Source organism: Populus euphratica, unplaced genomic scaffold, assembly GCF_000495115.2.
Source record: "Populus euphratica unplaced genomic scaffold, PopEup_1.0 scaffold24.1, whole genome shotgun sequence".
In the NCBI taxonomy this organism is placed as follows: domain Eukaryota; kingdom Viridiplantae; phylum Streptophyta; class Magnoliopsida; order Malpighiales; family Salicaceae; genus Populus; species Populus euphratica.
The window spans coordinates 1,172,993-1,200,046 of record NW_011499893.1 but is presented as its reverse complement, the minus strand read 5'-3'; the positions used below and the strand labels follow the sequence as shown (position 1 = coordinate 1,200,046).

Genomic DNA, 27,054 nt, shown 5'->3' with positions numbered 1-27,054 from the left:
TATTTTTTTAATTTCATTTTCATTCAATTTTTTAATTTTTAAAATTTATTTTTTATTATTTTAATAAACTTGAAAAAATAAAATATTAATCTATTTTTTTATTTTTTTTCATAACATAATATTATAAAATATTTTTTAATTTATTTTTTATTATACCATCTAATATTAAAAAATAATTTACATTTTTAAAATTTATTTTTAACAAACAGGCCAATATTATAGTTTAGTCATGTATAACGAGCTACTCCTTTACTTCATTGTTAAGTAGAGGTATAGAATTCATGGCAGGAAAAAATTGAACAAGATTAAAAAGTAAATCTAAACAAATAAATAAAGAAAGATAAGCTGAAGCAACAGTCAACAGAGATGGCCAGCATGCACGAGTGATCTGCAGCAAAATACAGCAGAATCCGGGTAATTATAACAAAGAGATGAAACAAAAACCCAAACTAAACCAGATTTGGATACTGCAAATCACCAACCCGAAGACCAAGACAGCTAAAAACAAACTGGAGCATGAATCATCAGCAAATCTGTATAAGCTTGCAGAAGACATGAAGCTGAAAAGAACAAATGCAATCTGCACAGAGAACTTTATGGCATCCAACCATCACAGAACACAGAACCTTCAATGAACCGAAAAACATAGCACTGAGAGGAAAAATGGGTTGCAGCAGCAGACCAGACCATATGGCACATGAGACACTGAGATTAAATCATGTGAAAAAATGTTGCAAATGGAAGTATCATCACAGCACAGGAAACAAAACATCGAAGATCCATAAACATATCCATATCCATATCCAATAAACAAGCTCCCACGGGATCTGAATCACATTCTTCTTGAATCAAATATCAAAAGGCATCCAAATTAGCACTTCCAGAAAATAATGATATATAAAACTTTTTAAATCCAAGTGATGAAACAAGATGGGGGCTGAATGATAGCAGCTCTAGCACCTCTAACAGCACATAGGGGTTGGAAGCAGCTATAAAGACCTCATGAAGCATAAGAATTAGATTGAGAAACCACAGTACTAGTATACTAAGCAGTCTTTGACAGCAGAGACACCAAGAATCGCCAGGACCACGAAGTAAAGAGATACCCACAAAACATAATGCCGAAGTAAAACAATCAAAAGAAAGATAAGCTGAAGCAACAGTCAACAGAGATGGCCAGCATGCACGGGTGTAAGTGAATGCTAGCTGTTGGGTAGCTTGATTACAGTGCAAATCAATATTAGCAGCAAATTGCAAACATTAGCTTGTGATACATTATAAATAGAGAGAGATTAAAATAACCATTTTATTAGCTTCAAACATATGTACACAAGCATGCACCTGAACTATAAATAAAAAACACCATAGCCAGCAAGCTAGAAAGGGCATCACAAACAACACAGTTGCTACCACACCAAGTCGCATCTGAAAAGCTCCAGTTGATCAAATTGTGATTTAGTTGGTGTTTGACTTGTTTCTTGATTCTAAACAAAATTTACATGCTTGGATGAGCCTACACATAGCAAATAAGCAGTCAATAAAAGAAAAAAGATTCAAAAATTCCTATGCTAGTTTATGAAAAGGCTGGTTTGTCAACAAGTAAAACTTACCCAGAAGCTGATTTTGTAAGAATTTTGATCTACCCTTCCTCATCCTCAGAGTGAGACACATTACTTGTAGTAGTATCTGACTCTACGTCCTTTGAGGTCAACTTTAACTCCATCATTTGTGCAGGTGCACCTATAATTGAAGAAAAACAAAAGTGTAATCAGCCATGTAGCACATAAACAGAAATTAATGTTCTTCAGAAACTTGTAAGGTAGCATTCAGTCAATTTAACACAAAAAAAGGACTCAATTTTTCAATACACCCATAACCAAATTATCCACAACCGATTGATCAGTCAGTAATTTTGAAGGGGGAAAAACCCGCATTACAAAATCTTATATACAAAAATAGGCAATCAGATGGTTAAAAAAAGAAACAAACAGGCAAAGAAAGTACCTTTAACAAAGTAATCAGAGGAGGGCCATCCTCTAACAGTAGTGGTGGAAAGGGACTCCTCATCGGACAAAGGATTAGCCAATTTCTCAACAAGATGAGCAATCCCAAGAGAGCCAGATGTAGATCTAGGAGATGGGACCCAGTAAGAAGATCCGGGCAAGAAAGGTAGCCAGTCAGGTGCAGCACGCCGCACAATGATCCGATGGATTGCATCTTCTAGCTTTCTAAGCAAGGGGTCGGTTGATGAAGAGGCAGAAGAGGAATCATCAGTTTCTGATGGGCTGTTGCTGTGAGGAATGTTTGATTGTGCTCTCAGGGCAAGCAAACGAGAAGAAAACCTCGTTGATGATGTTAAGCAATATGTCTTTGTTAGAGAAACAGAAAGAGAGCAAGCCATCGAAGGATGTTTTCGATGATACAAGGACACGGAGATTACTAAGGAAAGGTTTTAGTTTTGGATATTTGAAAGAAGAGAGGGAGAGGGTGAAGGACCTAGAGATATATAGAGAGGTGGAGATGCTTGGTCGGTATTTTCTCTGATAGTGACATGTTATTGTTCATTTTGATCCTTTATTTTAATAGCTGTGTCGCCTGTATCCTTCTGGCTTAAACTTTTCATGGCCCTTTTTGAGGCGGTTTCTTGAATGTTCCAATGTTGCTCTCGACTGACTATTGAATATGTTTTTCAGATTTTTAATTTTTTTGTGGGATATTAATATATATATATATATATGGAATTGAGAAGAAAAAATCAGATAAAATAATAAAAAATGAAATAAATATTTGAACGGGAAAATGTTTATTTTTTAGTTATGGTGATAAAGGGTAAAATCAAAACTTTATTTAACAATAGGGATAGTATTGAAGCATATGAAACTAGGGGGTGAAAGTGAAATAAGGGCTGAAATGTAGCTGTCCCCATACCGAGTTTCGGTTATCCTAAAAGCTTTTGGTGTATTTATTGTTCATACACTAATAAGATTCCCGGTCTCTTACTTATTAAAGAATTACAGATTCGCCCGTTTTCTTTGTCATAATTGATGGACTGGATGTTATTATTATAAAAATTAAAAAAATAGACTGGTTATAATTAACGTTTTTAATATGACCATTAATCAGAAATCAGACTGTGATTTCTTATGACAAATAACAACAATTGCGACACCCATCACCACTATTAATTAATTAATTAGATTTATAAAATAATTCTTTTGAAAGAGATAGTGTATCTTTGAGATTAAAATGATAATAGTTTATTGTCTTCGATATTCACTCCTAAGGATAAAAACTTTTTCAGGATTTTAGCCATGTTACCCACACTTGGATTCGTGTTTTTTTAAAAAAATTAAGATTAATTATTGATGGTAGGTGCAAATTGAGGCATGTGTGCGGAGGATCACCACAAATTTATTTATTAATTGGTCATAGTTAGCTAGCTAGCACCTTGTAATATCTTCCACGCTAGGACAAGGTGATAACACTGTAATCGCAGCAGGTGCATTCTACAATTTGAAGGCGGCTTTTGCTCCTTATTCCTCTGGAAAACAAAGAAATCAGAGGTACATCTTGGAGCAGCTTGATCTTGATTGCTACGATGTTAACAATTCTTTTCTTTGTTGATACAAACATTAAATAGGTAATTAGAATATTCGTTTGCAAGAATCAAGCAAAGAGAGATTAAAATCCTCAATACTCTTCTTTTTCTTTTTCTTTTTTTTTGAGAGTTTGGTGGCTTCTAAAAGGGGCGGTTTAATGTTTTTTTTAGTGTTTTTTTAGTCAAATAAAAAAAAAGGGAGAGAGTGAAAGAGGGAGAGATTACAAACCTTGTCTGTGATCTTTAAAAAAAGCACTCTTCGCCACAGCTTTTTTCATTTTCTTACAACCTCTTCACCCCCCTCTAAAACCATGATCCCAGCCAAAATCACCAACGAACTATATGTATAATATCTATTAAAATACATACATACATACATACATATGTATGTATGTATGTGTGTGTGTGTGTGTGTGTGTGCGCGCGTGTGCACATACATACATACATACATACATACGTATGTGTGTGTATATGTATATATGTATGTATGTGTATGTGTGTGTGCAAATCTTACATGCGTTGTTCCAGTGAATTTCTGGTAATTATAGATGGTCAGAGGAAATCCGTTGTGATAATTTAAGGGTCTAATTAACTTGCCCTGGATTTGGGGGATCCAGGAAGTGGGGTTTTCTTTTGATAGGCCCATCAAAACAACTAGCCTTCGTGGGCTCTAATTAGTGGGCTTGAAGTTCGACTAGCCCACCAACAAATGGATAGAAACTTCTTGCTGTTCCTCCCCCGGAAATTCGATGCTTCTTTACGGATAACATTACATTAATTGGTTATAATCTAAAAGGAGGAGGAGGTTTTACTCTTCACCAAACTCTATTAATTGAAGTAGTGTTTTATTTTATTTTATTTATTTTTTAATATTATATTTTTTTATTTTTTTATTATTATATTTTCATGGCATAAATTGTTAGTAACAAGTTTATCTAATTGATTTAAACTTTTTTATTCATTAACTTTTTTTATTTTTTAATATTAGATTAATTAAAAATTATAATTCAGATTTTTTTTTGTTTTACCATATATGTTATTCTAGCTTCATATCTCGGGAATGATGTTTAATAAATTAACCCAGATTAATTCATGCTATTTTTTATATCTTTTTTTTAATTGATTTTTTTTAATTTTATCACTTGACACTGAATTAGTTAAGAATTAAGCTTGTTTTTTATTTCATAATCGTGATCACGGATTTTTGTTTATTTAACCTTAGTTTAACCATGTTATTTTTTATTATATTTCTAAGAGATTTTCCCGATCTAATCACTAAGATCACAGTCCTTTAATATTAAATTCATGTTTTATTGGATTGTTATTATCTTATGATTCGAGTCATAAGTCTAGATGGTTAATCTAATTATTTAAGTTTGTTTTAATTTATTTTTTATTAGGCTGTTTCATCATTAACACTGTATTAATTGAGAATTAAGTGTTATAATTTATCTTGAGTTGTTTTTCATAGGATTATTATAGTCTTGCAACCCAAATTGCTGACTTAATATGTAACCTGAGTTAATAAAAATCAATCTAATATGTAATTATCTTAATACTAGAAAAGATATTATTTTATTTTTTTAATTATACTATATTTTTATGAGTTATATAATATGTAAAATTAACCAAATTATACTAAATCAACCATATTATGATTCCTTTTTTCAAGTCTTCACTCAGAAATAAACATTAGCAACATGTTAAGTTTACTTTTACATTTCTTAAAAATCTAACATTACGTATATAAAAGCATAGAAGGATCAATTATCTAATTTAAACATTTACGTTGACCCGTCTGGATTCATCATGGTCAATTTTATGGCACATCTGCGTTGTTCTTGTCTGTAACAAGGTGTCCTGGGTCCACCACTCAATGCTATTCCTACTCTAGCATTGTTTTTCAACATAAAAATCATGGTCTTTCCTCGTAACATCACAACAACAACAACAACAATAATGTAAAAGAGAAAAAGAGTAACAGTAATCGAGTTTTTTCAATCACAAAACACATTTTTTCTCCCTGTTACTACTCCTGATTCAATAATATATATATATATATATATATATATATATATATATATCAATCCATGTTTGAAACACTAAGTAAATATTCAAGAGTGTCGTTATTTATGTTTTTTTGATATATTTTAAAAGTATATTTTTATTAAAAAATATTAAAAATAAATAAAAATTAATATATCTTGAAAATACATTATATATATCGTTATATCAAACACGCGCTTTCAAGAAAAGAAAAATAGAGTCAACAAGGGAGACAAAGAGTGAGAGAAGGTGAGAGGTATGTCTTCAGCAGCTGCTGTTGCTAACAATTAATAATAAAAGATTATTTTTTACACTCAATTTCTCCCTCTTAATTCGGTGGGTTTTTCCTCTTTTTTGCAGTTAGAGACAACCCATCTGTTGTTGTTACTCCTTCAAGAGGAAGAAAGAGAGATCAAGCAGAGATTTTCAGAGAGATGGTGACTTCTACTGAGATGGGATCTTACAATCAGTGTTGCTTGGACAGCCACTGCTACTATCTGCACTGTTAACTACAGCAACTGTTTTCCCATTGAAATGCTCCAAATCTTCATTGTCCTCCCTCGAGTAGTTATCACAAACGCCAATGTCATATTTGCCCATTCTCTCATTTAACTTCTTACTACTGTCACTGAATTTCTCTTACTGTTTTTTCTAAGTTTGATGTTTTGCCTTATAAAGTTTAGATCTCTTGCATTTTTTCTTGTTGGCTTATTAAAAAATATGGAAATGGGTATTTTTTGTTTTCTTTATCTTGGATGTGGGTTTTTTATTTTTAATAGAATGTTACTATTATATTTGTAATGTTTGTAGCATACTGGCAATCTGTTTGCATAAAAGTGGAGAGCTTTAGATTTGGTTCATGGTAAGATTAACAGTTTAGAGCATTTTGATGATGAATCAAGATTCGATTGTTATCTAATATAGCGAATATGGTTGAAGTTATTCTCTCTTTCATGTTTTTTATCAGCCAACATGCAAATGGATTTTCAAGTGCTGACTTTCCATCTTTTCTCTGACCGATGTAATCAATGAATTTTTGCTCAGAAGTTATGAATCTCTACACTGTGGACTGATCTATGTAAATGTTATGAATTGTTTGGAATTAAAAATAGAGCATTATATTTTATTCCCTGGATTTATGTTTTGAAGTATTAAATTCATGCAATGTCGGTTGATGCAGGGAAATGTTTTGAATTGTTTGGAATTAAAAATAGATGACATGTTTAATTCCCAAGCTGCTTTTTCTTGATATCATCATGGCTTGTAGTCGTATGGGAAAACAAAGAATAAAAGTTTTGAATTGTTAATTTTAATGAGTGCCCTAGTGATTATGATGAAAAGGAAGAAGAGTAATTGATGAGGTACACATCAAACTGTAAAAACTGTAAAGGAGAGTGTTACGTTTTAAGTTTATTTGTTGCAATCTCTTATAAAAGTTGTTGATGAACTTGACAGTAGCGTGTTTGTTGGAGAATGATATGGAATTGACAATCTTAGCTGTTAATGAGGAACCTTTCAATTTACAAATAGCAAAAAAGTAGTATTTGGATGCCTCTTGGAGAATTATATAAAATTCATAAATTTTATTATTCATCTTTATTTACTACAACATTGCAATGGAAATGCACTTGGGAGTAAATTCATAGCAAACATAAATGTGTGAGGTTTATAAATTTTTTTTTGTTATTTTCTTTACTTTTTTATCAGACAAGTACTTCAATTAAATCATTCCTTTTGTTGAAAAGAAGGCTTTCAGTTTATGATTGCTTATAATGATTAATTCTAATGGTTGATAAATGAGTAATCACTTCAATTTTATTTTTCCTGTTTTTTTTTTTTAATTTTAGTAGGACTTTGAGAATTGTTTTGACAACTTACTAGTTTTTCTTTACTTTGAGATTTTAACACATACACTAGCTTCCTACGAGTTGGCTGAGTTTTTCTTATCCAAATATCTTTTTGAGAATTGTTTTGACAACTTACTAGTTCATCTTGTGCGTTATTGGGTTTTCTTAAAGAAGCTTAATGGGTTTTAGATACCCATCTCATCAACTAGGCAATGGTCTTTTTGTATCTGGTCAACCCAAGCAACCAAAAGAGAAGACTCCAACGATGAGCTCAACTGTCATGCCTTATACAAGAGTTGATATTAAGAAATCAAAAAAGTTGGGGAAAATGTTTGATATCCCCATAGATGGCTCTAAGTCTAGGAAATCTGGGCCAATAACTGGTCCTTCCTTCAAGGACTGGATCTTTTAGAGGAGTTGCTTCATTTTCAGGTTCAGTGATGTCAAATGCTGCTCTTCGTGATGACTATACCACATCAGGTCCTTTATCATCTGGAGGCTTGCCTGGTTCAGCTTCACTAAAGAAATCGAGTTTTAGACCACTAAATAAACACGAGGAACCTGTAAAGAAGTCCTCTAGCCCTCAATTTGGTGGAGCAACACAGTAAAATTCTAGATCTATTCCATCAATCCTGCCAGCGACCAGTCTCGTAACATCTAGACCTATTTCTTCATGACCACTAAATTCCATTGGTGCTCTTAAGAAAGTTTCTAGTCCTTTGGAATCCACATGTTCAATGAAATTACACAGATTCTCAATCAGTAACAACCCAGTTATGACTACTTAGGATGATGACTATTCTGTGAGCAGGAACTTCCCAAAAATAGTAGTATGGTTGGTGATTCTGATTTTCATGATGGGATTCCTTGCTAGTGGTTTTATTCTTGAAGTTGTTCACAATGCCATCCTCCTTATTGTTGTTGTGGTTTTGTTTTTTTTGTCATAGTTGTTGGACTAGTTACTTGGAATACGTGTTGGGGAAGAAGATATATCATGGAATTCACTGCTCACTATCCTGAAATTGATCTAAGAGCTGCAAAAAATAGGCAATATGTGAAAGTTTTCGGGGTATGTAATGGGTGCTTTTATTTATTATTTTTTATGTGAATGCAATTTTTTTTTATTTAATGTAGATTGAGATCTTTATTCTTATTGGTTTTCACTAATTGCCCTGCACCTTTTTCTCCCTTCTCTACACCTAAATCCAATAATGCTTTAACGACCATGCGTTATACTTTCTACTATTTGTGTCTTGAAAAAATGTATATTGATTTTGAATTTTTTATCCTTTTCTCTTATGCATAATTATGTGATATTGATCAGAATGTTTACTCTCTTGCAATTGCTGAAGATGGTGAGCTGTGGTAATGTCCCTTTGGAGTCTTTATTCCAAAGAGTTCCTAGATGTGTCCATGCCTCTATAAGATTATATGAGTACCGTGCATGGGGTTCAAAACTTGTTAGCCCTAGTCATTGCCATTTTACATGGAGATTGAGATCATCAGAGGTGAGAGAGGATGGCTTTGTATTTTTGATTGCCTGTGTTGTAGTTTCTTTGCCAAAATAATTTTGCGAGTTTGTATCTTTTGAACATGTAGTGTTAAAGAGATTATTCCCTCAAACACAAAGGATTTTAACATATACACTAGCTTCCTACGAGTTGGCTGGGTTTTTCTTATCCAAATATCTGGATAGGTGCCCTTTTTGAAACTATTATTCCCCTCTTACTAACCAATCACCTTTTCTGCTAGCAAAAATCCTAGTTATTTGAAACTTCAAACTGAATTTACTCCAGGAGTAGTAAAAATCAATAGTTATTTGAAACCTTGACCACTCTAAGAAATCATAATTCTTCAACCATCAGTTATTCCATGTTTTTCCCGTGTAGGTTACATTCAGAAACAGGGACTACTCTAAACATAGAAAATCCTAGTTTGGATCTTTTATACTAGAAAAGAATATAAACCCACTAAATAAAGGAAAATGATCCTTATTCCTTTTATTTTGATTTTTGGCTGCATCTCCTTCCCTTTCCTATTTCACTACATTCCATTTTAATTTTCAATATTTGCGATGATGAATGGACATTTACATTTAGAGCAATGCTTTACCTTGAATTTCCTTATTTTTAAGAGGATACATATTTTTTTTTGGCAGAGGCATGTGTTGACTTCTACATCTTTGATTTCCAATCTGGTTTAAGAGCACTGGTTAAGACTGGTAGTGGAACAAGTATAATCCCTTTTGTTGACGATTCCTTGGTTGTTAATATTAACCCTGAAAAGAAAGACCTGTCTTCGGAGTTTGTTAGGTGGTTGGGAAAGAAAAACTTTTCAAATGATGAGCATTTAATGAGACTGAAAGAAGGATAAGCTCTCTCCTTTAAGAATTAGGTCATCAAGTATATTATTTCTTTACATACTCTTAGGTGGGATCTTGAACCAGAAAATATGTTAGATTTTTATCATAGTAATTTTTTATAGTCCCTTTGTTGAGGTAAGGTATCATTGTGATTTTTATTAGTTGAGGATCTATAACCATTGAACTATTTTTAGGTATTTTGGATGTTTTGGAGTTTTGAAACTGCAGCCATGGCTATTGCAGGTGCATCAAAGAAGACAGCACTGTTAATGTGATAGGGATTGTTCAGAGAAATGACAATATACATATGATAGTTGCACCTCCGGAGCCATTGGCAACTGGATGGCAATGGTCCAAATGCATCTTTCCAGCTAGCCTTGATGGTATTGTTTTGGGATATGAAGATACATCAAATGATGACGTGATACTGGTGTAGTTAGCAGTATCCAAAACCAAAAATTAATTGATTTCCAGATGTGATCCTGGTTTTATTTTTCTGTTAATTTCCACCCTAACATGTTGTATAGATTTCTTTTTCTGTTTTTTTAGAACATCGGTTTCGTTAAAAAGCCAACCTCCATTCTTTTTTTTTTAAAAAAAAGAAAAGGCAACATTGCTTAATGTACCTTGAAGTTGAGATCCATGTATTTTATGATCTTACTAGCAACTATATCTATTTTTTTTTATATTTTTTTAGAAATGAAGATTCATGATGTAAAATTAAGAGATTTCATGGATGTTGTTGAAAACTAAAATGTTGACTTGAGTGGAATGCTCGAGGGAAAAGCATACAAGTGATCAACATCCAAATGATGATCTTATTTGGAGGTATTTAGTAATTTATGCACGATTCTGGCCAGTAAACATACAAGTGATCAACATCCAAATGATGATCTTATTTGGAGGTATTTAGTAATTTATGCATGTGGTATTGTTGATTCTGGCCAGTAAGCCCTTGATCATTGTTTCAATCTTTCAGGGTTTGGCTTATCGTCATCGATTCTACTTGTTGTCATTTCATTTACGGATCATTTTTTGAGGGTAACATTAGGTACGGTTAGTTTTTGTAATGAATTTTTGTCTTTTTAATTAATTTTTTTAGACTTTTTTATTATTTTAATATTTCCATGTAAAAAATAAATTTTAAAAAAATAAAAAATATATTATTTTAATATATTTTTAAATAAAAAATATTTTAAAAAATAACCTCGTTAAATCATATCTCAGTGGTTCACGTGTAAGTGGACGAAAGTATGCCTTTACTTTTTAAAATTTTTATTTGATGAAAAACACCTACTCTAGGCTAACAACACTGCCGCCGCTGCTGCTTATTGCTAGTTTCCGTGATGCTACCAAATTGATGTTGAGCACTGCCCTCCTCTCCTTATATATTCACGAGAGATAAAAATAACAGGGAAGACAATTACAAAAAGTAATGCAGAGCCTGATCATAACCAAAAAAAATAAATAAATGTTGCATGAATATTGCAGAAAGCAGTGGTTAAACATTCAAATCGAACAAATCAAATTTTAGTTCAAGCGTTTGAAAAATAGAGCAGGTTGTTAACATTATCACCGAATTGTTTTGATTACGATTTGTTGAGATTTGAAGGAAAGGAAGCAACATCTTTTTTCTTTTTTTAAAAAAAGACTTCAGCCGTAAGAAAACTTAATCGTGTCATGATAATGTCCCTTTCCATTTTATCAAATTGAGGATGCGCAGGAGATAGGGTTTTGCCCACGAAAAAGAAAGCAATACCATCAATACAACGATGCACAAAGTCACTGATTACACGTATTTCTGACTTGCCACGCAACAGACAACCAACGATCTACCCTTTTACCAGTACAAGGAGAAGTAAATAACAGGCACCGTCCGATGATCGTGATTTGAAAAAAAAAACTAAAAATCATCAAATTTTAAAAGGGTTCTCGGTGGAAGCAAGTATGACTGCGCTACATCGGACAACATGGACAAACTGGACCTCAATTGCCTAGACATGGCATATGGTTGTGTAGTATGTGGATTTTGTGCCTCGGAGGTCTGACTTTCCAGGTGTGAAAGGGGGAGCGTGAAGTCACATGCATCAAACAAATGTCACAAAAGGAGTGGTCTCAGAGGTCTTGTCCTTGATCTTTATGTCCATGAAATATTTCACAAGCAAAATTTGCTTTCCCCCTTTATCATTCCAATTGTATTGGATCATGCTGTCTCACAAATATCCTGGCTTTTGAGATGAATCAGACCAGACCTGACCTAACCTCTCAACACTCCTACCTTGACTAGGCTACTGTTAACATTTTTTTCTAAAAATGAAAATTTATTTAAGAAATGAAGTGTCCCCCCAAAATGTGTAAAAGGGCAACTTCAAAACTTCACTCATCATCCAGAGTCCAGACCCCATGTGGTCACTCCATCAAGCTAACAACAGAGAGGGAAATGTGGGGTTGTTCGTTTGCTTGAGCTATTAACTATTACTGTTGTTGTTGTTAATTACCTATAATTTTTTTTAATAGGGATTAGTATATCCTTGTTTAACGTCAGTGGTGCTTATAAATAATATTTATCTTGATAAATAAAATTAAAATATTTCCTTTTAAAGAGATTTTGGAGGGGCTCTTTTGCCAGACGAGACAACTCACCAGTTGTCGCGGCTCTCTCAAGTGACTCTCACACGCACAAAAGAAAAGCGAGCGAGAGAGAGAGAGAGAGAGAGAGAGAGGGAGAGACTCATTAAGTAGTTATTAAGTGGATTCATTTTTTAGAGAGAGAAAGAAAGGGGTGGCTTCTTAGAGAGGGAGAGGTTTTGGTTTGGTTAGTACTAGGACTACCGAAACAATTGTTTTTGTCTTTTGATTCACTTTAGCCGTGTTGTTGCTGTTATTGTTGTCTTCCCATAATTTTCTCCAGATTTAAACAACAACAACTCTCTCTACTATCTATTAAGGTACGTGTTGGGAAGAAGAAATATGATTTCTTTTTAATCCTATTTAGACCTCTTTTGTCACTTCTCTCAAAACACCTGAAAAGGATGATTCTTTTCTTAGATCTCTCCCATTTTCTTGCTTTTTGCTTAAAATGGTGATCTGGGTTTGGTTTGTTTTCTTGATTTGAGCTATAAAGTTGGTTCCTTTGATAGATTTTGATATTTTGAGTGTGCAGGTTGTTTTTATTTCTGTTTATTTCTGCTCTCTGTTTTTATTGACTCCTAGATTTGCCATTTTTTCGTTTACATATAGTGAAATCTCACTCTCGGTCAAGCTCTTACCTTTTGAAATCTCTACTTTTTTCATTAGATCTCTATGATTTTCATGGTTTTCACTCAAAATGGCAGTATTGGAGTGCTTTATTTCTTAGATTTGGCTATGTATTCTAGTTTTTTAGGTGTTTTGTGATTTACTAACTTAGGATGGAAGGTTACGCATCTCGCTTTTGGGGTGTGAGGGATTTTAGTTCAATGTCTGCCTGAGGTGGTTGAAAAAATGTTGTAAACAGAAGAATAACTGGACTTTAAACCTAAGCTGTTAAACTTTGAATATTTGGGGTTTCTTGTTTCAGAATTCTTGATCTTTCCTCTGTTATGCTTAAAATACTGATTTTGTAACTCTTAGTTCATTCGTTTGGATGATGGATTTTGGTTCTATGCATAATATGTCAAAAAGTTGCACGATTGACTTTTATGAAAATAGAACTTGACGGTGCTAATATGTTATTTTGATTTCTAACTCTACAATAGATGTAGGAAATTTAAAATTGTACATTTTTTTTGTTATTTTGAGGTTCTTTGAGCTAAATTCCTTTAGCCAACTCGGTTCTCTTCTTCTTGCTTTAGATCTTCCATGATTCTATGATATGAGAACACAATTTTAATGGTATTTTGGGAGAATATTAGGATAACCTGGATCTTCAGACCCTTTTCATTCTTGGAGTTTACTTTAGTGTGTGTGTGTGTGTGTATTTTTGGGGGGGTTGCTCTTATTAGTTATCCCCTCTTTGGTTTGCATGCTGAGAAGCTGCAGGAGTATAGAAGATAATTTCTAAGGCTCATCCTCAAGAGCATGGAAATGACTTAGCTTATTTGCTGAGTTTACTGAAATTTGGGATAGTTTTCAGTGGGCTCCCGATGCTTCATTAGGGATTTTGGCTGTTATTGTTTGGTGATTTGATTTTGGCCAGCTTTCTTGCTGTTTGGTTCTTTTGGATTGGTCATCTTCATTTTCTTTACTTACTCGAGATAGGCGTCCAATCAGACTTCTTTGATTGGACACGTAATTGGTGCTCTTATCTCATGGGTCTTGGCAATTAACTACTGTGACGACCTTTGTTCTAGATAGGTGCCTTTTAGGTCGTTGGAATCTTTTGTGCTCTTCAAGCATTTTTATGGCACGTTGTACACATTTTGTCTACTAAATTTGTATTTTCATTGGCTATTAATAGCTCTAAAGAATACTTCAAGAATTGTTTATTTCCAAAAAAATTGTCTAAATACTAAAATGTTTTTTCTTTGTATGTGTAGGAGGGCTTTGACCATCGCATCACTATACGCAGTGGTATTTGTTTCATAACATCTCCTGTGGTCTCCTAAAGTATCTAGATGGGTTCTCGTTTCCCATCTCATAAGCTCAGCAATGGCCTTTATGTATCAGGCCGGCCTGAACAGCCGAAGGAGAGGGCTCCAACAATGACCTCTGTGGCCATGCCATATACTGGTGGTGATATCAAGAGGTCTGGAGAGTTGGGCAAAATGTTTGATATTCCTGTAGATGGCTCAAAGTCCAGGAAATCCGGACCTATAACTGGTGCTCCTTCAAGGACTGGGTCATTTGGAGGAGCTGCTTCACATTCAGGGCCAATCATGCCTAATGCAGCTGCCCGGGCAGCCTATACTACATCAGGTGCTGTATCATCTGGAGGAAGTGGTTCAGTTTCATTAAAAAAATCAAATTCAGGACCCCTAAATAAGCATGGAGAGCCAGTAAAGAAGTCATCTGGCCCTCAGTCAGGTGGAGTAACGCCTTCTGGCCGCCAAAACTCTGGTCCCCTTCCTCCTGTTCTTCCTACTACCGGTCTGATTACATCTGGTCCTATATCTTCAGGCCCACTGAACTCGTCTGGGGCACCTCGGAAGGTATCTGGTCCTTTAGAATCTATGGGGTCTATGAAAAATCCAGGCTATGCTGTTATTCACAATCAGGCAGTGACTGTTCTTAGCCAAGATGATGACTTTTCCTTCAGAAAGAACTTCCCGAAGCTGATATTGTGGTCATTGATTCTACTTTTTGTAATGGGTTTCATTGCTGGTGGTTTTATCCTTGGAGCAGTCCATAATGCCATTCTCTTAATAGTTGTTGTTGTTCTTTTTGGTGCTGTTGCCTCTTTTTTCATATGGAATACTTGTTTTGGGAGAAGAGCTATCATGGCTTACATTGCGCGTTACCCAGATGCCGAGCTACGAAATGCAAAAAATGGGCAATTTGTGAAAATTTCTGGGGTACGTGTCCTTTTTCCCCTTAAATTTGTTTTGGTGTGTCAGCTAGTCAAAGTTGTGATGAATTTATTTTAACATGTTTATGCTCATCTGCTCTTATACAAGTAGATTTACTTTTTCATGACTCTCCTTTCTGAAGACGGGGAATCATGCCTGTTTACAAGTTGCAATGCAGATTTCTGCATTTCATTAATTGTCACTGATGTTTTCAAAATCTAATGAAGAGTTTGTGTTCAGTTCAATGCATATGATTTGCAAAGGAAAGCTAATCTTCATTCAAAATAATTCCAGAACCAAAATTATGAATATAGAAGTGGCAATGGGTATCAACTGGAAGTGAAAACAGAACTCCCCAATTTTTTGTTTTATTTGTGTTTAGAGGTGAAGTTCCAGGGATCTGTGTGAGTGTGCGCACTCACATTGCATAATCATAAGCAGTTTAGCATTCACTGCTCAGTTAACTCTGCATTGGTTTATAACCTGATGGATGTGTGACAATGCTTGATCTTGCATACCTATGTAATATAACTTGTGACATGAATCTGTTTTGGCAGAAGGATATTGTTCTGGGAGGAATGGGCAGATGAGGGTTAATACTCAATATACTATTTTTCTCAAGTACATTTTTGATTGACAGGGATGGAATTTCTTTACAGTGCATGTCTTCCAATATGTTTGGAGGCACTGGTTATGTTGTTTTAGTTATTGATTACCACTTTTTTATGCTCAAGTAATTCATATACATGACTATTGTGTTTTTAAAGGTGGTCACCTGTGGAAACGTGCCCCTGGAGTCATCTTTCCAAAGAGTTCCTAGATGTGTATATACCTCCACAAGTTTGTACGAGTACAGAGGATGGGACTCAAAAGCAGCCAACCCAACTCATCGTCGTTTCAGTTGGGGTCTTAGATCATTAGAAGTGAGTGATTGAAATATTGATTAGATAAATTTTGATGGACTCTATCGTGCATGTACGTAATTGGCACATCTCTTAGGTTTATGGAAAATTTTGTTAACCATTAGTGTTTACTGTAAATAGACTGTTTTCTCATTTTAAATTTTGTATAACTTGGGAAATATCTTATACATTTCACCTCATGCATGTAGACAAAAAATGGTGATTGCTACAAATTGTCTCTGCTTCGGGCTGGTGGCCAATGTTAACCATTAGTGTTTACTGGAAATAGATTGTTTTCTCATTTTAAATTTTGTATAACATGGGAAATATCTTATACATTTCACCTCATGCATGTAGACAAAAATGGTGATTGCTGGCCGTGAATAATCTGCATTTTTCATTTTTCTGGAGAATGTCTGACCTTGTTATTGTTGCCAACAACATCTTTTCTGCTTACCATGTTTAGTTGTTTTGCTTTGTTTTATTTGGCTCTTGGATTGGTTGTAATGACATATCGATTCAAGGTGCCCATTCATGCCACTTTCTACAGACTGATGCGCCGTTGATTATAGATTATTTTATTGGGTTTTGAGTTTTTACTGGAAGGTCTGTAAAATTTCTATTTCAGAGGCGTGTGGTTGACTTCTACATTTCTGATTTTCAATCTGGATTGAGAGCATTGGTTAAAACTGGCTATGGAGCGAGGGTGACTCCTTATGTTGATGATTCCCTTGTCATTGATGCTAACCCGGGTGCTGAAGAGCTGTCTCCAGATTTTGTCAAATGGCTGGGAGAAAGGAATCTTTCTAGTGATGATCGAATAATGCGAATGAAAGAAGGGTAAATGATTTCTTTTTTTTGATTTTCTTACTTTCAGCATAGCTCTTGGTCTATGCATACTTATGTGCCAGTATAAACTCTCTGTGTTTTTTGTTTTTCCTCAATTTGTAATAAGGATTTTCTGGGACATATCTAAAGACTGTGCTCTCGCTTATTTAGATTTGCAAGGAGGGGGATGGGAATTAAACAATCTTTTGTTTGGTTAGAAGAGGGGAGGGAGCTGATCGGTATAACTTACAAGCTACTTTGTACCCATGTCGAACAGATTTTCTATAAAAATAATAGGTTGTGCAGTCCAAGAATTCTAGTTTTTGTTTTACCCTCGATAAGAGATGGTAGCTTTTCAGTATCTCTCAGGTTCTCATGTCTTGTATCTTTTCTGTTATTATATTAGCTGCTTTCGATGAGTTGCATGTAACCTGGAATAACTGTAGATGTTTTGTGTGTAGGTACATCAAAGAAGGAAGCACTGTTAGTGTAATGGGAGTTGTTCAAAGGAATGACAACGTGCTTATGATCGTCCCTCCCCCCGAACCGATTACAACTGGGTGCCAATGGGCCAAATGTATTTTTCCAGCTAGCCTCGAGGGTATTGTTTTGAGATGCGAAGATACTTCAAAGCATGATGTCATACCTGTGTAATAGCTTGTGCTGTAGACTCACTTTGGGATTCCTTTTTTTTTTTCTTCTCTCTTTTCCATCTAAATATCGATGGTGGTGGAAGTGATATGGAGGTGGCATTGATGATTGTGATAGACTGGTGGTGGTGTTTTCTTCTTTTCGGTTTCACTAGGTGTATAGTTTTAAGTGTTTTCTGCCATCTTTTTTTCATTTTTTGTTTAACCTAGGTCTTGAAGGTTGTGATGGGGGTTGGGTTTGATATATTGTAGAGAATTTTACATGCTTGAGGCAGCGGATTGAGATTATGATAAATAGAAAGAAAAATGTTGTGAGATATTAGTATATTTTCTCAAAGCAGAGATTACTTTGTTGTTTACATGGCAAGTTGTTAATCATATCAATTGAGCTTCTTGAAGATTCTTCCTCGAGCGATTAATATCTACAGTATCAGTCTGGAAGATTCAAGCTTCTGTGTATTGAAGAGAGCATGCTTAAGCTTTCAATGGTCTGTAATATTGTACTCGTTGCTCTTCTTACATCCTTTGGATCCTTTTCCCATAAAAAATCTATGTTCAGGAGTTAAACTACCATGTAAGAATGCTGCGTCTCTCAATCTATTAAATCTGTGCCAACCTGTTCTCTCTGTTAGTAGGATTTAATTTTTCCTGTTAGTAAATCAGAAATAAGACTTGCATAATCCTACTCTCCCTTGGGTTATCCCGAGTAAAGTGATATTAATGTCTAATTTAAATACGCATTAAATCCTATACTATTAATTGTGTTCTTAGCAATGAAATTAGATCATAAACACGTAGAATAGTGATCTTTTTTAATTCTTGTTATCATGAAAGGCTTGGGCCAGATGGCCCAGGTGGTCCTTGTCCCGGGTTCTTAAATCCATATCTCCTTTCATAGCTCTTAAACCCGATTCAACGTGTTCATTCGAAAAACTAAAGCTAAAGAGTTAATTCGGCCACGCGTGTTGAAAACTCAATTAATCAAAACAATATCTTTTCTGATTTCTTACTACGAAAAAAAAGTGAGTTCACTCGGTGATTAAATATTTAATCTAATAATTAATACCCTTTATATAATTCAATAATTATTCCAGGAGTAACCGTTACATATGAACATGTCAAATCATACCTCTTAGTTACGAGGCTTCTCCATAAAAATAAAATTATCTTAATAGATTAACTCTCTCAAGAAGAATTTAATGGAGTAAATTAACTTCCCATTAATGGAGGGGAGAGATTAACATGATGCTGATTTGTCGAGCGTAACAAGTCCGAGTTATAGAGGACCTAATTGACAACAATCCAATAGATAGATCTCCTTTCTTGCCCAAGCCTAAAAAGAAACTAATATAAAATGAACCGACATCCAGTTGTCATCTTCTGTCTCTCAAGATCTCTCCGTTTTCTTGAGAAAGATCAGGTCAGATTTTTACAGAGACACAAGACTCCTACTTCACCTTCTCTGTTAAGCTTTTTATCTCTCTAGAGCTATATGTGCTTGCACATATAAATATAAAGAGGGAGATGGTAAGGTCATCAGGGAAGCAAAAATCAACAAAACTGGTCATAGTTTGTGTGGTTCTATTAGGGTTTGGCCTGATTGGTGATTATCTGTGGGCATCTTCTCCACATTTTGCTTCTTCTTCTTATATATCCAACCGGGTTCCTCCTAAATATCCTCAATCCAATGTAATAATTCCAAAACAAGAACCACATCTTGCTGACACTAAACACCAAAAAATAAAGGTACGATCTTTTTTGCTTTACTTACAATTTTAGCACTGCCCATTCGAGTGTTTTTGCAGTTTTGGAGCTTTATTTATGGTTATGGGAGTAATGTAGGAAAAAGTTGAATGCTTGGTTGTTTATTACTGTTGTTATGGTGGGGGCTGATAAAGCTACAAGTTTTTTGGTTCAAATTAGGTTTGTAGCACAATCCATTCATGGAATGCCTGTTTACTTTGTGTTTATAGTGAAATCCCGGATGTGTAGGAAAGGTTAAGAATAGTTGTTTGTTTGTTTGTTTATGTGTGTAGGTAGATGGTGTCCATGATCGATCCTTATCGGCTACATTTGCTGATTTGCCTGCACCGGAACTGAAATGGGAGAAAATGGCTAATGCACCTGTGCCTCGGTTGGATGGGGCTGCAATACAAATTAAGGATCTTCTATATGTTTTTGCTGGATATGGAACAATTGATTTTGTGAGAAACCTTTTCCACCTCTTCTACTATTCTTGCTCACTATGGTTTGACTTTGTGTATGTATTTGCCAATTTTTGAGGTGGAACTTATCTTGGAATTGACAGGTGCATTCACATGTAGATATTTACAATTTTACTGGTAATACCTGGGGAGGTAGATTTGATATGCCTAAAGAAATGGCTCATTCACATTTGGGAATGGTCACAGATGGGAGATACATTTATGTTGTCACTGGACAATATGGTCCTCAATGCAGAGGGCCTACAGCTCGTAATTTCGTGCTAGATACCGAGACAAGGAAATGGCAGGATTTACCTCCTTTACCAGTTCCTAGGTATGTGCACGTGTCAAAATAGTTTGAAATGAACTTTAAATTGTGTGCAAGACATTGGCTGATCTTGCAACAGCATAATTTGACTGTTTGTTGATTTTTCTTTGAGAAATGGATTATCTTATGCTTTTTGCACAGTCATCTGCCTTATCTTGGTGGTTCTTATTCTGAATTGAAATGCTAAGTGTCATTGATGGAATGTACTGGTGACTTTAAATATTTGAACTTTGAAGCCAAAATTAGTTCATGCTCTGTATTTTTTCCTTTGCTCTTTGGTAAATGGTTCTGAACTTTGATGTAATAACACTCAGATATGCACCAGCAACTCAACTTTGGAGAGGCAGACTCCATGTGATGGGTGGTAGCAAGGAAAATCGGCACACTCCAGCATTAGAGCATTGGAGTCTTGCTGTAAAGGATGGGAAAGCATTGGAAAAGGAATGGAGGACTGAGATACCAATTCCTCGTGGAGGACCACATCGGTTTCTGGCCAATCCTAGTCTTATTATTTCCGCATTTAGTTATGTTGTTTGGTTTGGAATGAATTCCCAATAGGCTATTACAGTGTCACTAATAAAACATTTTATTGTTGATAGTGTTTCTGTCAATCAAGTGATCACAATTTGTAACCATCCAGTGAAACGACCGAGGAAATAGTTCACAACTGAAGCTTGTATATGTTTTTAATTTATGTGTCTATGCAGGGCTTGTGTCGTGGTTAATGATCGACTTCTCATTATTGGTGGTCAGGAAGGTGATTTTATGGCCAAGCCAGGATCACCTATTTTCAAATGCTCTCGTAGGAATGAGGTATATTGACTAGTGATCTTTATATACAAATCCTATATGACTTCTTCTGTAGATTGCATCGACATTCTCTATCCAAGCTTTTAAGTAGTCCCCTAAAACTTTTTCAAGTTTTCTTGGTTTGCTCATGTTTGATAAGAAGAAAATAAGAGAGCCTAACATCACTTGTCTTTCAATTTTATATGAAATGGAACTTCATATGAAACTGAAAATAAAAACATGATTTATCGTTGATTTGGTGATTATCTTGTATCATTAAGCTTTATAAGTTTGTTTCAACTATGCTCAATCTCCTTTATTTGTGTAACCAACCTTGAGACCTAATGTTTAGATTTTTGAATTAACTTTTAGGTATATAATCACTAAAACATTCCATGTTTATGTTGTAGCTCGGAGAAATTTTTCTTCACATCCCTTCTCTCTTTCCCTCTGCTTTTATTTAATGGTTTTGGTTCATTATGATTCTTTTATTGTTTCAGATAGTATATGATGAGGTCTACATGCTGGATGATGAGATGAAGTGGAAACCTTTATCTCCTATGCCAAAGGCTGACTCTCACATTGAATTTGCTTGGGCAATTGTTAATAATTCCATTGTTATTGCTGGAGGCACCACTGAAAAACACCCTATAACTAAAAAAATGGTCCTGGTTGGTGAAGTTTTCCAGTTCAACTTGGATACACTGGTATGAAATTTATGTTTCTTATGTGCTTCCAAACTAGTTTGGCATCAAGGTTTGGTTGTTATTTTTGGATGTTCTCCCAGACAATTTACATAACCCAACATATTTCTACACGTCAAAGTACCTGCAATTTACACAATGCCCCAGGTGTAATCTGTAATGGGTTTTGTACATAACCCTACAGATCTTCATACATGTGTTAAATGCTTGTGCATACACTTCAAGACGCACACATCCATTTCTTGTTTGTTGCTGCCATTGGAAAGTTATTGGCTCGCTGCTTTCTAGATGCTTTCATCTGCCTGTTCTGAATGGTTTTTGAAACTCTGAATTGAAATTCTCCAAAGATTTGATGACATATTATAGACTCTAGTATGCATTCTCTATTTGTTAAATCTTAGGCTCTATTCTTTTTTCCTGGTGGAAGGCTTTGTACAGGAACAGCCCAGTAATTGGTTGAAATCTTTGTTCGCTGATAGTCAAGAAACTTCAGATTTAATTATCGAAGTGTGTAGATTGATGCGGTAAATGATAGCATTGTATTTGGAATTGAATTCGTTCAGATTACGAAGATTTTAGGGAATACCTTGAAAGTATTGTCAGAGAACAGCTGATGTGATTTTTCTGCTATCCTTCTGACCTCAGAAGGACAAGAAACTTTTCCTCCCGGTGTTTCATGATTCGGGGCACTGTTACCTGAACTTGACTGCCCTATCAAGCTTTGTTGACCAAGAATAGCAATGAAATAGTATTGGTTCCGGTGAACACCAAAATCTAGACGTGATAAGAACCTGATCAATTTCACAATCGGTTTGTGGCAGCTTCTACCGTGGCATGTGCTTGTGTCTCCCAAAAGTCCTTTAGAAGTTTGTCATGTTAATGCCTGCTCCAGAATCTGACAAACTTTTGTCATATCATTGCAGTCACAACAATATACAATATGGATATCTAGATCACATTTTTTTTAGCTGCATTAACCGGGGCCTTTTTTTCTTCTCTTTCCTCTGTAAATTGATTTCTGTTACAACGGATGGTATTATATAACTTGTATTTTTATGTCATAAATGCCTGCAGACATGGTCAGTAATCGGAAAACTTCCATATCGTGTGAAAACTACACTGGTTGGATTCTGGAACGGATGGTTGTACTTTACATCAGGACAGCGAGATAGAGGACCAGATGATCCAGCACCGAAAAAAGTCATTGCAGATATGTGGAGAACCAAACTGAAATTGAACTCATGACCGATATCTGTTTCTTCTTTGGTAGGATAGCCCCTCCTATCTCACCAATTGATGTCTCATCATCAAGGCAAATATTTATCTGTATCGTTCTTCCACACATTTTTGTGATTTTTGTCAACATTTTTTACTCCCCAGTGTAAGTGAAGGAATGAGTGAAGTAGCAATTCTTCCCGGTGTGTTGTGTCAACTTGAGAGTATACGTCACTGTAACATGGAAAGCGCTTTATTAGATTTTATTTCTGGAAAAATAATAAAAATGTGCCCTTTTCAATCTCGTATCTGGCTCGAGATTCTCGTGATTACAAGTATTTGATGAACGCGCACCTTTGTCTTTCAACTGTCGAGAAGATGTTTCTCTGATGCGTGAGCTTCTGGCTGGGTGGTTTGGTGACCAACGTAAAGCATGGTGATCAAGATAATGCGTGTTTGGCGGCTAAAACATTGTTCCTTGAAAATTTAAAATTTAATTTTATGTAAAATTATTGTTTTTGGGTCGGATGTTAAAAGTAAATTTAATAAAATTAAAAGAATGTTATTTTAATATATTTTTAAATAAAAAATTATTTATAAAACAATCACTATAATAACTGCAGGGAAGTGTAGGATTTGAGTCCTATTCTTGGATAGCTTGTAAGGTTTATTACTATTGAGTGTCAACAAGTACGGGTTTTTTTTTTTAATTATTATTATTGTTATTCTTAACAAAAAGCAAGATCGATTTTCGTCTATCGAATGACATGACCTGAAACAATCAGTCCAAACTATGGAGGGCTAATTGAGCTAGTCCAAAAGGACTCATGAATACTCACTCAACTGCTTTAGTGCTTGGAGCCTGATTTTATAGAAATAATAAGTTGACGGATAAATGAGGCTGAGGCTGATGATTTTCATTCTGATCCAGGAGGCAGTGACTCAATATGGATCACTTCCATGGCCTCCCTCAAGATTTGTCTAAAAGAGGCATAGTCTAGTATTATTCATATTTTATTCATGAAACATGTACATAGCAGATGGTTGAGCTGCATGAGGGCTACCATCTACAGGGCTAAGAAGTATGGCCTTTTGAGCGATCATTTGGAAACACTCTTATGTTAACTCAGCACCTTACTGCTCCTGTTTCCAGCTCAAATTTTACAAGAAAGAGCTCCCCATCAAACCTCAACTCAGATGCTTCGGCAGGGTGAAGTAAGCTATCCACCATTCCACCAAAAACGTACAAGCGACGCCCTGAATGATCTGCACAGGCTCGATGGAATGATCTGCAGTTGGGTTTATAACCCTTTGCCTTGAGCCTTCTCCACATATTTGCTTGTAATCCCCTTGAGTTTAATGGAGTTGACTGCTCTTTAATTGATGGGATCTTACTAACATCTAACACCCAAAAATCTCCCTTCCTGTGTCTCTGTGAATCTTCCCCTCCATAGATTAGCAGCCGACCTCCCAAAATTAGTGTGGCTGAGTGGCCAACTCGCGGGAGGGAGACTCCTTCAGGTATGTCTTGCAAATTATAGAGCATCTGTACCCACTTGAGTTGATCCTCAGATGCTTGCAAGAGCCAGACATCATGCAGCACATCATACCCCAAACCTCTTCCTCCAAATAGAACAGTTCCTGTTCCTTCGATACATGTCAATGTGTGTCCTGAACGAGGTGGAGGTGATGGATGAGCCACCAGCTCTATCCACGTTCCAGAACAGAAATTCTCTGAAAGTTCTAGAATCCAAGTATCTCCCAATCTAAGGCCGAACAATCCAATACCTCCATGGATGACCATTGTCCTTTTATCAATGCAACAAGCAGCATGAGCCCCACGGGGTGGTGGGGCTACGGAGCTCACATCAAGCAGCCTCCATGACAATGTTGTTATACCAAGGTTCTCACTAAGTACTACTTGCCCCACCCATGTATCATTTTGACGCATCCCACGATCATTAATTCCTCCAAAGAGCACAAGATTTTCGCCAATGACGGAGCAAGTATGCCCAAATCTCCCACTCGGAATTCCTGAGGTAACCTTCTGCCATTTCAGCATTCTTTGAAAATCTTTACCTATGTATGCCACCCATGTATCATCGAGATCTCGCCCTGCAAAGAAGACCAACACAACAAAAACAAGAAATGGTTATACACCGAAGCAATTTGACATAAAAAGGTAAAAATAAATAAATGAAGAACAGCTTCAGAAAAATCAAGAGAATGATGAACGTTCAATTATTGTCCATTTTCATTAAAAGTTTTCCCGATGGGGCCTGCTGAAATGATTCAACCATCCTTCCACAATATAATTATAACTCAAACTGCTAATAAATATTGGAATATATGAACAAAGTGGCATTGTGGGATGTGTTTTCCACTTCACAGTTCAGGAAGCGAAAACGGATGCTGAGATTGATTAGCTTCTGGAATTGACGCCTTTACTAGTTGAAATTACTTTCAAGTTCAAGGATGAGGGTAACTGTACTTTATCAGAAATGGACAATTAAATTGATTCTAATGAACGTTTTTGACTGGAAAAGCAGCAGCAGAAAACTTTGTGGAATAAGTAGATCATTGCTGCCATACGGTAATCTGGTTGCCAAAATGGGCACTCAAGAAGCATTGTAAGAAGTGGGACTACTGCATTTGCAGCTAGCTAGCAAGAAAGAAACCACATCATCACTTCACAATTTCTTTTATGTTAAAAATTTAGCAGAGGAGCATGCTTTAGGCTATAATGCTGCACAGATACATGTAGTTAAATTTATAAACGTAGAAGGCAGCCAGAAACTTACGATGCATAACTCAACTCAACTCAACACAACGAATGCTCGATTTCAAACTTACCAATATATTGAAGCCATGATCAAGAAGCAAGAACATTCTCAAGCAATGAAACCCTAATCCATGGTTAGTTGAATCAGGAACACTAGAAATCTGAAGGCAGAACTAATGAGCAGGCATAAACTAATATAAACATAACTTTAGCATCCTTAACCAGCAAATCAAACAGTGAAGCATCACAGACGCACACGGGCACATTTAAGAAAGATAACATATTAAGAGATTGGATTTGGGAATCATAACATCTAATCAAATGAAAGATGGGCTGACCTCCTTCACGGCCACCACCAAACAAGACCAGGCAATCAGAAACAAAGTTGAGAGAGTGAGAAGCCCTGGGAGTTGGGAGCATCAAGTCACTATCTGGGTCAGGCAGTTTATGGCAAGAAAATGAGTCAAGCTGAGACACCTGCTTGTATAGCCTCATCCATGGCAACTGCTGATTGTTGTTCGTATTGATAGAAGACTTGAAGGCATCCACTGATGTGGACCCCCACTCCCTCCTGCATATGGACTCCCACAGTGTATCAGAAGTTGTTAAGGACCTGAACCTTTTGCAAGTCATGGCAAAGGAGATAAGTGAATCTACAGGAAGCAGAAGCATAATTGTGAAGAGATGGTCATCAGCCAGCTTAACTATAGGTGATGCTGATGATGATCCAATGTTGCTGCTTCTAGGAGTACTCTTTGCCATGAAGAAAGTAGCCATGCTTGTTGTTTCGTAGGATAGTCCTGACTATGTTTTTTTAAGATGTAAGGCTATGGTTATTGGAGCAACTGAGTTATGTGGGATTGTGTTGGACAGAGGGTAGGGAGAAACAAAACATAGTTCTGAAATGGTCTAGTGTTCATGTCATGCCAAAGAATGAAATGGTGAAAAATATGGAAGATGGTAAATTCAGTAGACTTGAAAAGAGATAGATCGTGGATAGAAAGATAGGTGATGAGGGGAGCCCATTTCTTTTGTCTGGTACATGAAATGATGAGCAACCTTCATTCTCAACTGTTCCTTGCCACCATGTCATTTTGAAGACAAGGAAGCCAAATGACAAATAGGGACCTTTGTCTATATCTTCTCGCTTCATCTTCTACTCTCTGATCTTTTTTTTCCAGAATTTACTTTGTGAGTCCACAAGGGATGTCCTTTTAGAGAAGTTAAAACCCAAAAGACCCTAACATATTACCCAATTCTCAATTGAGTTTCAAAACTATAAGTTTTATCAATTGAGTCCCAAAGAGTTCAGA

At 35.6% G+C, this 27,054-nt stretch overlaps 4 protein-coding genes, 1 long non-coding RNA gene and 1 pseudogene across 5 annotated transcripts; 3 read left to right on the top strand and 3 right to left on the bottom strand.

Moving 5' to 3' along the window:
* Positions 1-230: 230 nt before the first annotated feature.
* On the bottom strand, positions 231-1,139 carry LOC105131671 (uncharacterized). The gene is made up of 2 exons (XR_843479.1): positions 483-1,139; positions 231-388 (listed from the first exon to the last, which is right to left on the bottom strand). It is a non-coding gene; the product is annotated as an uncharacterized LOC105131671 (long non-coding RNA).
* Positions 1,140-1,285: 146 nt separating this feature from the next.
* Positions 1,286-2,486, bottom strand: LOC105131670 (uncharacterized). The gene is made up of 3 exons (XM_011034751.1): positions 2,005-2,486; positions 1,611-1,740; positions 1,286-1,513 (listed from the first exon to the last, which is right to left on the bottom strand). Exons 1-2 carry the CDS (start codon positions 2,399-2,401, stop codon positions 1,640-1,642), a joined length of 498 nt encoding a protein of 165 aa, XP_011033053.1. The 5' UTR covers positions 2,402-2,486; the 3' UTR covers positions 1,286-1,513; positions 1,611-1,639.
* Positions 2,487-7,607: 5,121 nt separating this feature from the next.
* LOC105131668 (uncharacterized membrane protein At1g16860-like) lies at positions 7,608-10,586 on the top strand (annotated as a pseudogene).
* A 1,922-nt stretch (positions 10,587-12,508) lies between these two features.
* LOC105131669 (uncharacterized membrane protein At1g16860-like) lies at positions 12,509-18,078 on the top strand. The gene is made up of 5 exons (XM_011034749.1): positions 12,509-12,801; positions 14,371-15,345; positions 16,107-16,262; positions 16,870-17,081; positions 17,531-18,078. Exons 2-5 carry the CDS (start codon positions 14,449-14,451, stop codon positions 17,721-17,723), a joined length of 1,458 nt encoding a protein of 485 aa, XP_011033051.1. The 5' UTR covers positions 12,509-12,801; positions 14,371-14,448; the 3' UTR covers positions 17,724-18,078.
* Positions 18,079-19,034: 956 nt separating this feature from the next.
* On the top strand, positions 19,035-23,262 carry LOC105131667 (kelch repeat-containing protein At3g27220-like). The gene is made up of 7 exons (XM_011034748.1): positions 19,035-19,465; positions 19,756-19,923; positions 20,028-20,257; positions 20,566-20,736; positions 20,959-21,064; positions 21,541-21,747; positions 22,819-23,262. The coding sequence occupies exons 1-7, from the start codon at positions 19,244-19,246 to the stop codon at positions 22,987-22,989; spliced, it is 1,275 nt and encodes a 424-aa protein (XP_011033050.1). The 5' UTR covers positions 19,035-19,243; the 3' UTR covers positions 22,990-23,262.
* A 413-nt stretch (positions 23,263-23,675) lies between these two features.
* Positions 23,676-26,860, bottom strand: LOC105131666 (F-box/kelch-repeat protein At1g51550-like). Its single transcript, XM_011034747.1, has 2 exons — positions 26,080-26,860; positions 23,676-25,074 (listed from the first exon to the last, which is right to left on the bottom strand). Exons 1-2 carry the CDS (start codon positions 26,516-26,518, stop codon positions 24,086-24,088), a joined length of 1,428 nt encoding a protein of 475 aa, XP_011033049.1. The 5' UTR covers positions 26,519-26,860; the 3' UTR covers positions 23,676-24,085.
* Positions 26,861-27,054: the final 194 nt, after the last annotated feature.

Coding starts and splice junctions, on each gene's coding strand:
- LOC105131670 (XM_011034751.1), bottom strand. CDS start 2,401: ATGGCTTGCTCTCTTTCTGTTTCTCTAACAAAGACATATTGCTTAACA. Junction 1,741..2,004: donor CTCTGATTACTTTGTTAAAG/GTACTTTCTTTG, acceptor CTTCAATTATAG/GTGCACCTGCACAAATGATG.
- LOC105131666 (XM_011034747.1), bottom strand. CDS start 26,518: ATGGCTACTTTCTTCATGGCAAAGAGTACTCCTAGAAGCAGCAACATT. Junction 25,075..26,079: donor TGGTGGTGGCCGTGAAGGAG/GTCAGCCCATCT, acceptor TCTTCTTTGCAG/GGCGAGATCTCGATGATACA.
- LOC105131667 (XM_011034748.1), top strand. CDS start 19,244: ATGGTAAGGTCATCAGGGAAGCAAAAATCAACAAAACTGGTCATAGTT. Junction 20,737..20,958: donor CCTCGTGGAGGACCACATCG/GTTTCTGGCCAA, acceptor GTGTCTATGCAG/GGCTTGTGTCGTGGTTAATG. Junction 21,748..22,818: donor AGTTCAACTTGGATACACTG/GTATGAAATTTA, acceptor AAATGCCTGCAG/ACATGGTCAGTAATCGGAAA.
- LOC105131669 (XM_011034749.1), top strand. CDS start 14,449: ATGGGTTCTCGTTTCCCATCTCATAAGCTCAGCAATGGCCTTTATGTA. Junction 15,346..16,106: donor AATTTGTGAAAATTTCTGGG/GTACGTGTCCTT, acceptor GTGTTTTTAAAG/GTGGTCACCTGTGGAAACGT. Junction 17,082..17,530: donor ATAATGCGAATGAAAGAAGG/GTAAATGATTTC, acceptor TTTTGTGTGTAG/GTACATCAAAGAAGGAAGCA.